General features: G+C 42.2%; 1 protein-coding gene across 1 annotated transcript; it reads right to left on the bottom strand.

Moving 5' to 3' along the window:
* Positions 1 to 1,731: 1,731 nt before the first annotated feature.
* On the bottom strand, positions 1,732 to 10,410 carry si:ch211-251b21.1 (PBP2_iGluR_non_NMDA_like domain-containing protein). The gene is made up of 10 exons (XM_029724503.1): positions 10,007 to 10,410; positions 8,930 to 9,010; positions 7,464 to 7,495; positions 6,756 to 6,935; positions 6,279 to 6,505; positions 5,790 to 5,887; positions 4,029 to 4,246; positions 3,575 to 3,794; positions 3,043 to 3,290; positions 1,732 to 2,647 (listed from the first exon to the last, which is right to left on the bottom strand). Exons 2-10 carry the CDS (start codon positions 8,991 to 8,993, stop codon positions 2,549 to 2,551), a joined length of 1,386 nt encoding a protein of 461 aa, XP_029580363.1. The 5' UTR covers positions 8,994 to 9,010; positions 10,007 to 10,410; the 3' UTR covers positions 1,732 to 2,548.
* Between the last annotated feature and the right edge of the window lie 1,619 nt (positions 10,411 to 12,029).

Here is a 12,029-nt window from a genome sequence, read left to right as displayed (position 1 = left end):
AGAACCCAGTTCCTACAAACAAAACTATGCTACATTTTATCTCTGGGATCCTCAGGATGACAAATTAGAGCAAGATTACTGAATGTAAGTACATTATTTACCTTCAGAAGTGAATGGATCAAACCAGTTGCTGTAATAAAAGTGTTTTGTTGTGCACTATCCTCAAATAATAGCATGTTTTTTTTTGTTGCTGTAATAGCTACTGTAAATTGGACTCTGCGATTAGATAAACAAGAATGTAAGCTTTCTGCCCATATAAGACATGTCTATGTCCCAGATAGTAGGCTGTTTACAATGTCATTCTAGTCACATTATCAAATATTGACCAAGAACTGTCCATAGAGGTTAATTGCATTGTTGGTTAAGGGCTTGTACTTAACATTTCATGGTAAGGTCTACTATTCGCATGTGACAAATACAGTTTGATTTGAAATTCACATTTCAGCAGGACAATACCCTAAAACACAGGCCAAATATACACTGGAGAGGCTTACCTAGACGACATTGAATGTTCCTGAGTGGCCTAGTTACAGTTTTGACTTAAATTGGCTTGAGAATCTATGGCAAGACTTGACAATGTCTGTCTAGTAATTATCAACAACCAACTTGACAGCTTGAAGAAGTCTTTAAAGAATAATGTGCAAATATTGAACAATCCATGTGTGCAAAGCTCTTAGAGACTTACCCAGAAAGACTCACAGCTGTAAATCGCTGCCAAAGGAGATTCTAGCATATAAAGTTGAAGTCGGAAGTTTTCATACACTTACAAACTCTGAAATTACATATTGTTTTTAAATGAAGATTTTAGAATATTCTCATGAAAATATGTCACCAATTGTATGGAAACCTAGCTAGTGCGCTAGTCCAGTGTCACTTTGATTATGCCTGAACCTCATAGTTCACCAGCAGCCCCAAACATCTAAAGAATAAGCTACCAGCTAAACAAGCTTGTAAGAATTGTACTTAAACACTCCCTCATACTCATCTCTGTAATGTGTCTGTATCTATGTAATTGAATATGTATGTATGTAAAAAATAAGAACCACAATGGAAATAAGTCCCTGACTTTATTGTGTAATCCCGGTCACTTTTAAAAATCTTTGTGTATATACAGTTGAAGTTGAAGTTTACATCCACTTAGGTTGGAGTCATTAAAACTCGTTGTTCAACCACTCCACAAATTTCTTGTCAACAAACTATAGTTTTGTCGGTTAGGATATCTACTTTGTGCATGACACAAGTCATTTTTCAGACAGATTATTTCACTTATAATTCACTGTATCACAATTCCAGTGGGTCAGAAGTTTACACCCACTAAGTTGATTGTGCCTTTAAACTGCTTGGAAAATTCCAGAAAATTATGTCATGGCTTTAGAAGCTTCTGATAGGCTAATTGATATAATTTGAGTCAATTGGAGATGTACCTGTGGATGTATTTCAAGGCCTACCTTCAAACTCAGTGCCTCTTTGCTTGACATCATGGGAAAATCAAAAGAAATCAGCCAAGACCTCAGAAAACAAATTGTCACAGTGGATCTATCGGTTTGAGTAATGACTACAAAATTACTTTAAGTAACTGTACTCAGATATATTAAGTGCAATGGGTTTCCTCAAAAGTTTTGACTAATGACAGCACATTGGGGTTTACAGTGTATGCATTGCAACGACATCTTACTTCCATCTGGCTATGCGAGACAACATGCCAAGGGGGATGGAGAATGAGCCCATTCGTGGAGTTTGGTAGATTTTATTTGACCCCACAATGCAACAAAACTCTACTGAAATAGCAATATTCATAGAAGAAAAAATTGACTGATCAGTTATCACAATAACTGTACCTCTAACCCACAGTGCCTGTTCATTCCCCACACTCCTGGAAAGCAACCATTTTACAAATCCATCAAAAATCTATTTTATTTATTTATTTCTATCCATCCATCCAAAACACTTTTGAGAGAGCTTAGGTGTGAAACTTAACACAACTAACAAAAATCTATGCATTTGGGTTGTCTAGGGATTTAATTTGGTTAAAGTGAAACATATAGAACGGTTAATGAAACAACTCAAAAGCCACCAGATTTAGTAGCACATGAGATATTTTGGCAGTACACATCAACAAAAAAACTATTGAAAATACAGTTGCTAAAAGAACTTATCTGGAGGTTAGTTGCAAAGCCTGTATCAACTTAATATATATAAAAAACAAACTGTTAGTAGTCTATTTCTGCAGTGGGAGGCCCATGTCCTCTGAGAGCATGAAATGTTATTGTTGCTTTTTTCTATAGTGGCTTAATAATACATTTTCAGAGTGGAATATATAGTAGAATATACTCTAATTGGAATCTATTCTAACAAGCCATTGTACGTGCACATGGGTAACTCGGTAACTGTGTTGTACACTATGAAACAGAAGTTACTGCTGTGATACACTACTAGGATACGTAAGATACTCCTGCTCCCAAGGACAGGACCAGGGTCCCTTACACATGGTTTATATGCGTATCAAACTATATGGTGCTTTTCGGAGCCAATCAGTTAAACAGATCCTTTACGCTTTGCTCTTCTCTGAAGTCTCTGTCCCTGCATTCGCCCTGCCCGATCTGAAACGTTGACTCAGCTCTGCCGACAATACTGAGCAGCAGGATTTCTGTGAGGAGAGAAAAGGGAGACAGAAGAGAGGATAGGAGAGAAGGAGAGGAGAGGAGGAAGAAGTGTGAGTAGTAGGGGGAATTATAGGAAGTCAATTATGCTATGCAATGCTACCAAGTACTAATTGAGTGTATGTAAACTTCTGACCCATGTGATGAAATAAATAAAATATGAAATAAATCATTCTCTCTACTATTATTCTGACATTTCACATTCTTAAAATAAAGTGGTGATCCTAACTGACCTAAAACAGGGAATTTTTACTGGGATTAAATGTCAGGAATTGTGAAAAACTAAGTTTAAATGTATTTGGCTAAGGTGTATGTAAACTTCTGACTTCAACTGTATATATATTTTAAGTCCATTCAATATCCTCTCGTCATGTTCCCTTACCTTCTGGTCCTTGGCTTGGTCGCGGGCCTTGGAGGCAAGCTCCAGGAGGGCAATGAGGAGGCCCAGGCCACACCCCAGGGCCAGCAGCATGAAGAGGCCCCTCAGGAGGTGGGCCTGGAGGGCCTGTGGGGCTTGGCCCCCGTCTGGCATACAGCTATTGGCCCACCACTTACTCTGCAGGTACGCCAATTCCCCAGACTCACTCAGCTGCAGTATGGCCACCGTTATGTTCTTCATCATAGGGGAGCCTGGCAGGGAATGCGAGGGAAGGAGGAGGAGGGAGATGGAGGGACAGCGAGTGAGAAAGGGGAATTCATTTTTGTCTTATGAGAGAAGGGTGTCAGTGTGTATATGTTTGGGTGCATATCAAGTAATGAACTGAATTTTGAATACTTCAGATATTCATCACCACAGCAGACCACCCATAAAAACACATAGACAATGTTCCCAATGGTGCCTATTGATAGCACAGCTTTCCATATATCAGGTCCATCTATGGGGTGTACTGTGGATCCAGCTGCTCGGGGCTCACCTAGGGGCGCTGCAATGCTGTACCCTCTCATGGCAATGAGTTCACTGCTGCGGATCAGGTTGCAGTAGCGAGCCACAGCCAGGTCCAGAGACGCTGCTTCACCAATGAAGGCGTAGTTGCCTTCCTGGGCACGTCTAATGCCCTCTTCCACAGAAGGCACACAACTCTTCTTCCTCTCCATGTGCTGAAAGATGCGTCGGTAGGTGGGGTTGTTGGAGTTCTAGAAATGGGAGCGAAAAAGGAATCTTAAATGCAAAGTTGGTCAGATGATTTTAGGCCATAGTTGTTGAGACATTAGCGGTTCTAGTTGTAGGTGTACGTTTTTATCCGAAACGCACTATGGAAGGAAATGTAAAGAAATATGTGCAGGTACAGACAATTTAGCATTTTTGTACATCGATTGACGTTTACTAAGGAATACATTTGTGCGGTTTCTTTTTAAAGCGACACGTACTTTGAAGAAATTGAACGTGGTGCCGCCTTCCACTGTTCCATAGTCAATGACGTCCTGTCTGGCCAGCTCATCGAAGTTCTTCACCGAGACGTGTTTGGTGTCGGAGCGTAGCATGGTGTTGAAGTTGCTGAAGTAGCAGGCCAGGAGCACCACCGCAAACACCCACCAGATGGCGCTGATAATGCGGCCAGACAGGCCTTTAGGGTGTGGGCCAGCACCTGAGAACGCAAACCATTGAGAGCCATTATATTATGTAAAATTGTATTCTATGATTGACATTTGAAATGGGATGGATCACTTAAAAACATATTTGGAACTTCTGTTGGGGAAACGCTTTTCATTTTAGAAACTCAAACGTATTTTTGCTGTCACTCCATCACTTTCTTCTGGACTACAATAGAAAGTGTGCAAACTCCCATATTATCCGTCCTAGTTTTCTCTTAAGACAAGCAATGTAGAACATAAAAAAAACAGAGGATATAGATTGCTCATACGTGTAGCCCTTTATACTCCTACCCGTATACGGGTTGGAAATGGCAGATCTGGACACTGATAAGCGCCTAAATTAGAACACATTGGCTGTACAGTAACATGCTATGCATGACGTCAGAGCTCAGGGTCTCCGCTTCACAGCTCTGAATGTTTTTTTTGTATGTTTAGTATTTTCTCGTTAATACCTGCGTTCTGTTTTGTATGATGTAACAACGTAAAATGTTGATCTATATTTTGAATAAAAAATAAATAAAAATATAAAAAAGCTCTGAATGGGTTTTGTCTGACAGCCGTTCTGAACCACCGGGCGCGACAAGAAGTTGCCCCCCCTCTCCAGCTAACTGCTAACTGGGTAACTTATGCAATTTGTTTGTTGTCTGAGTGAGGGAAATGCTGTACATTACGAGGACTCTATGTATTTTGAAAGATGAGATGTTGAGGATTATAATAAATACCGCTTTGAAGTCATAAAGCAAGCCACACACTCGAGTCCAAATGTGCACATCACATTTCCATATCATAAAACTCATGTAAAATACAGTTTATTTTTTAAATACTTGTTATACATTGGTTTTTGATCGCAAAAGAATCACAACAAAAGATATATACATTTACACCCCCCCCCCCCCCCCTCAAACTGAAAATAAATAAATTAACCTAAACAGGCCAAAAATCAGCATTTCATAAAACAATATAATTGGTACTATGGTACAAGTAATTGTTGACCCTAATAAATAATAGTCATACAAAAATAATACTAATAATAAAAAAATTCAACAAACAAAAAAGCAAGGTATCCTTTGTTTGGTGTTGGCTTGGGCATGTATCTGAAGTGTTATTGTTTTCATTTATTTACTTGTTTTTTGTTAAATCTCATTTGCATGTTGTTGGCATCCCTACCTTGCGTTTTCATCGTCTTTGCGTGTATTACACACACATACACTCACATACATGTACCCATTCACACACATCCACTGGCACACACACACACACACACACACACCCCCGTCCATCCACACCCATCCATTTAAAATATGTTAATTTTATCTCCTGTTAACGCCTATAAATATTTCATAATATAATGTCAGTCTTCGTATTTTCTATCATTTAGCTAGTCATGTTGCAATAGAACAAGCTTTCAAATTATGCCCACCTGACCCAGATTGCGATTTATTAAGGACCGTTTTGTGTAATTGTGTAAAGGAGGGGGATGCAGGGCTATGTTAAAAAAAAAAAAAATCTGGGCGATTTGGCTCATAGCTGCATTACCTTGCAGTGTCAGGGCTCCGGTGATGTACCAGAAGCTGTGCAGGAGGGTGAAGCTGTGTTCGTCTGTCTCGGGGTCAGCCCACTCACAGGGGCTTATCCTGAGGGGGTAAAGTGAGCATTGAGATGTCTTTCTTTACAGAACTTCATTCTCTGGACAGTGGCCAAACCAGATTCTTAGAAGGATGAATTAGCAGTGTAGTTTCTACTTCCATTGACATACTCTATTATCAACCACCCCTATCTCCCACGCTAGAGTTGTATACTGGACGTACTGTAGCCTATATGTTTCATAGCATTACGCATTATTTGTATGTTGACATCTTTGTATGCAAAGATTCTAACTTCTACGTATTTTTACTTAGTCTCGTTGACTTTAATGGATGACTGACAGACTTAAGTGGAAGTTAGGATTCAGCCCGAAATGACTAGGGTTTATAGCTAGGGGCTAGATTAGGAATGGGGCCCGAGTTGATGATGATGATATCTCACCTGGCCACCAGATAAATGCAGAGGCCAGTCACCAGGAAGGCCACGAGGACACCCACCCACATCTCCGTGGAGAAGGGGAAGAGGAAGCTGACGAAGTGGCTCTCCTCGGAGCCCAGGTCCCTGCTCAGGATGAAGCCAACACCGGTCTGCAAGAAGGGAGTACTCATCTCCACCGACAGCTCCCTGGTTGCAGTTAGGGTCAGAGCGGCGACCGCCAGGTCGGCCTCCTGATAAATAGGAGCAGACAAGAGCAGACACACACACATACACCACACAGTGACACACACACATGAGCAGGAACACACACAGGAGTAGGGACACAGACACAGGAACAAACAAACAGGAATAGGGACCCACACACACACGTGTGAGTGAGTGTAGCCATGCACAGCCTACTGAACACAAGTCTGAATGACTTAACCAATCTCCCAGCATAGTGTATACCACCACCTGCTACTTTCTGTCCAGGTCACTCACCCCTCGGACCACCTCCCCGATCATCCCCAGCCAGTTTCCGCTCTCGTCCTGTCGTCCGTATTTGCCGTCCTTCACCAGGTGCACTTCGTACTTGAAGCCCAACTTCTTGGCGATCTCCGCGAGCAGGTCAATGCAATACCCCTCCAGCTCAGACCCTTGGGTCATAGTGCATGGCTCTTGCTGGTGGGAGAGAATCCGACAAGTGGATCATAAGTTAAAACATGCATTCCATCACAGTTACATTAAAGTGGCAGTCCAGTCTCCTTTTCACCACATTTAACTTCTGATTGACTTAACAAAAGGCACATCTCAATCGGTAGTCCGTGTATGTCATGACAGATCCGAATCGGGTGGCCTGTGTGAGCACAGCCATGGAATCTAATCTGATTGTTCAAAAGAACAATAATTGGGCAAAATATCAGAATTGGGCACCTTATGTTGTTTTTCCTGTTAACACATTTGGGGGGAAATCTGATAGGCATCAGATATTTCATTACATCGGAATTGGGCTGCATGTGTAAAAGAAGCCACAGTGTCATTCAAACAGGTGTGCCCAAATAAATGTATTGGATCAGAAGAGTCATGATAAATATGAATTTGAAATATAAAAATGAATGTTTGCTGTATGTCTGATGGTATGCATAACAAACAATTTACAGTATGATAATATGATTGCGATATGTATTAGTATGATGTGTAATACCTTACCAATATAGTGGTGATGGATAACGCTGCAGGCCCTGGAACAACAAAAACCAAACACGTCAATGTATGCACACTGCTCCTTAGTCTGTCTGTGTAATGAAATATAATATGAGGGATTAATAGGATTCAACGTTAATCCCTTCTCCCGGCCTTGCATTGGTTCATTTGCTTTGTCTAGTTGAAAACTAGTAGAAGTTGCTTCTTGAGGGCTTCTAATGTAAGCCTATCATCATACCATGTTCTGCTCTGTCCTCTCTTTCAACTTCAGGGGTTAAGACCCAAGAGCCAGGATAGAGAAGAATGGCTGTATTGTACTGCAGCTTTCTAACAAGACACTTTTCTCTCCAATGATAAGGAGTCCATTTTGGGGGCAATGTAAGGGGACATTAATGGGGTACAACAGGACTGTTTTGAACCTCCTGTGGTGAGACTAAAGTGGGCTCCAACCCACCCCGCTCTTCCCTAAAGGCATGTTCTGGAACCAACAACCCCTCCATCAAACCCCTCCAGCAGAAGAAGCTAACAGTCCCCCCTTCCAATCCCCCTCCCTTATGCATGACACTGAAAATAGTTTTCCTTGCCGTAGACTGACTGTGACCAATGCCATTTCAGCATGTCCGTCTCAAGAACTAACAAGCCCTGCCAGGGTTGGAGGCGGGGAAGCGGAGGTGCTGGGGTGCAATCGCTCCACATACAGTGGTGGGCCCAGTCGGGGGTGCTCCCTCGGTATCGTATGGTGTCAGTGGCATACTGACACACATCAACAGTAATTTGTAAAAGACCTTTGGCATCGACCTACAAGCCTACTGAGATGTCTGTCATTTCACGGGCCTGCCCCGAGCCATTGTCTACAAGCTCAATTGATTTATCACACTCTTTTGTTGGCTGTGGCAGGCATCCTCTCGGATGGCTCGTGAGAAATGGTCAGGCCTCAGATCTGATGAGGCCCCGGGCTTTGTTAGGGCTCCAGCCGTCCAGCCTCGGTCAATGGGCAGAGTCAGATGTCGAGACACTAACCATTTTGTGGCACCCTCCCATAGGCTAGGGCATGCTGGGATGCTGGAGGAATTTCAAAGGCTGACCTCCAGGCTGGTTTTATTAAGGCAGCGCTAGAGAGCCATTGCCTCCCACAGCTTAGTGGCTCAGTATGTTTTCTAAATGTATTTTCAACCCTTATTCCCAAAATTCCTATAGATGACCTAAAATACTTCAGAGGTGTCTTGACCACTTATACATACCACTAGGGGTCAGTGTAATAAAAGGTTATGGTTAATGAGTACCCTCGACAGTAGCAGACAGGAAGTAATACTGGGAGATTAAGGTAGAAATTGCCCTCAAACACAGATCTGTGATCAGATTACCCAACCCATAATCCTAACCGTACCATTAGGAGGATTATAAAAATTATTTGAACCTGGACCAGTGGCAGCATTCCTTGGAAACCTTATGATATATATGTATATATTTACCAGCAGTGCAACACCCAGATAGCAGTGCCACGGCACACACGACCAATCCAATCAACGCTTTCATGTTGTCACCTTCTGAACCTGAGAATTATAAGAGGTGACAACTCATTTTCAATGACCAAGGTGACCTTACATTTGTATTTATTTTTGATGATTAGATGCTCATGGATTTCAGTTTATATTGACCTCAATATGAGTGTAGTGAAAACTTGAACTTCAACATTGTAAGCTATGGGTCAAATTCAACAAAATTACTACAAACTGATAATTATTGTAGAAATAAGAATAATATAAATGCAGAGGTATTTTTCTATAATTTGAGGGCAGTAAGTCTGGCTATACTATACCTTATAGTGCTCTTATTAATGTGAAATGATTCCTGTTACACTGTAACATGTATTACAACGACTCATTATTACATGTTTCTAAAACTGTACTCAAGGTTACTCCAGGTAAGGGTTAGGGCTAATGTTAAAGTACAGTGTACTAAAAATACAGTACTTGTTAACCTAATTACACGAGTACACAGTAATAAGGGCACTGTAGTGTAAAGTCTTATAGTACTTCCCTGCACAAAAAAACGAGAAAAGCATATTAACCTTTCACTTAAAAATAAATATATATATATATTGGCTCAGGGTATAACAATGAGATTTTATGTATAATTTTTTAACAAATGCATTTTTAGCACTATGTGCTAACCAAGGACAATGCTTTCCAAATGGTGGGTTGAGACTGACGGACCATGCCTACAGACTGGGTTATAGCTCAACGCGTGGTTTAGTCTATTCGGTTAGTCACAAGGTTCAAATTCAACTTTATTTCTTTATAAAAACATTGGAAATCCTAAACCAGAATTTCCCATCGGAATTCAAATGTGGGGGTTATAATACAAATGTGGGGGTTGTAATGCAAAGAAACTATAATAAACAATGCCTCATGGCACATGCATACGTTCATTAATAGATCACGAATGGAAGAGAAAAAAAGGAACAACATCAATGAGATGCTGCTATCAAAATTTAGTGTAAAAGTGAATAGCACTGTCTGAAAGGTAACCAATAAAAGTTTCCTTACCTTAGATATTCCGTCTTACGTAGTAAAGAAGCAACTCTGGTGGAGTGGAAGGACGCAAACAAAGTAGTTAATGGAGAGGGAGGGATGGTTGGGTGCAGTGCAAGACGGTCAGATATCACACCCACACGCAACCCGAAATTATAAAGGGGTTGGACATGGAAGTAGATGTGGAGGACTCTAAAGCATGTGGGTTGCGTCCCAATAATCTCTCTAATCTACTCTCCTTTCTCCCGAAGTGTGCACTTGTTCACTTCCCTTGGTGCACAATAGCAGCTATAGAGTGATGCACAACAAGATGGAAAATGCTTGTTTTTGTCAAGTAAGAGAGCCCCCAACCTCTCATCCCCCCACCTAAAAAAAGGAGAACAAAAAATAAGTTCCTAGTAGCCAATGTAGAAAGGGTAGTTGGGTGCAGTAGCACACCCATACAACGCAGGAGATTTTGGTGGTTTGAATTGAAGAGGGCAGTCCATAAGCGTAGACTAAGGATATCAAGGATCTGGAAGGATTCTATATGGAGGAATGGTCTATGATCCCTCCCAATGTGTTCGCTTTCAGTTAGTCAACTTCCTTACAACATAATATGGGGAGTCGCACTCGCGATTTCGGTTGAAGAATATAAAATCACGCCTGACAAGGCCAATGAAATCCACACCTCGCTGGAATCCCTGCCTTCCTCAGGTGATAAGCATGAGGCTCGGATGAATTCCTTCAATTATTCCGCTCTTTACCTCAGTGTGAACAGGAATGATTCACGCTACTAAAACAAACAAATGGAGCATGAGACTGTCTTAAGTTGTGCCGACTAAAGTTTCCCCTCTGGACGTTGTGTGCTGGAGTTTGTATGGTTCGCATAGTTTCCTAATCACAAACAACTAGTTATTCTTCAGATTGTTTGGCCTGGCTTTAGTAATGATTAAGATGGCAAAAGATGCGACCTAGATGACGAAGGCTATGCCGGGTTCGGGTTCGCGCCCATGCCCAAATGTTGTCTTGTATGTCTCGGTGCATGCTCTGCCGTGCCCTCGTTCAAATCAGTTCGTGTGCAGGACTAGGGGACGGCTGGCACTGTGCCCATACTAGTCCACATGCAGGTTCTCTTGACAATCGTGTAGCATTTTTTAGGTGGCTTGGTGTTTTCTATAGTGACTTCTTCTCCTGGGTGACCGTACCTCGGCTGTATTGGAGTTGTGGGAAGCGGAGATGGTTTTGATCTTTGGTCGAATCAAATGTCTTGTCTGCCTGGGCGTGGTGTGTGCAGTGACTGCCCAAGCTCAATCCGGCTACTGTGCACTCTATCGTTGGTTACGGGATGCTACTCAAAGAGAGAAGGCCGACAGGTTCAATAGGTACCCCCCTGCCGCCTGTGTCTGTCTCAGTCAAGCACTGCTTGTCTCTCTTCCCAGACTTGTCGATGAAGGGTCTGGTACCACCTCGTTGATACGGTCCTATGTAGACTTTTGAGACCATGCTGGCTAACAAGCGCTGCATAGCGTGCTAGTCAGGTTAGCTAATTCACCGAGGCGAGCTAGCTACTACTAGCTATTCTTACCTCCCCAAGGTGGAGTTGCTTGGGTAACTCTCTTGTTTCGTATACATAGCGTTAAGTCGCTTGGTTATTTTAGACTAAAGACTTAGACTAAACTTAGACTAAAGAGCCTCCTGACTAATGTCGGCTAGTATGCATAACTTCCGGTCAATGAAGCTTACTAGCGTTCCCCCGGTGTTATGGCAACCCCTTTCCTATTTTCAATTCCCCGAGTTGGAGGGAGTGGAGAAAGCGGGACTTGCATTCACCTCCGATGAGGAAGCTGCCCCCGTGCTCACCCCCGGAGTGAGGGGCCTTAGCATGGGTCTGAGCGACCAGTGCGCCGCTCCACATAAAAATGACTGTGACGACAGTGCCCTCATGTTTTATTATGGCAAACAGGGTACTACATCAACCATTTCCGGAGCCCTCTGTGTCTATTAAGGGGCCGGGCTATACAGTCTCACGGAAGAACAACAAGAACAACATGTGTTG

This window comes from Salmo trutta, chromosome 30, assembly GCF_901001165.1.
Source record: "Salmo trutta chromosome 30, fSalTru1.1, whole genome shotgun sequence".
Taxonomy (NCBI): domain Eukaryota; kingdom Metazoa; phylum Chordata; class Actinopteri; order Salmoniformes; family Salmonidae; genus Salmo; species Salmo trutta.
This window is presented reverse-complemented; position numbering and strand designations above follow the sequence as displayed.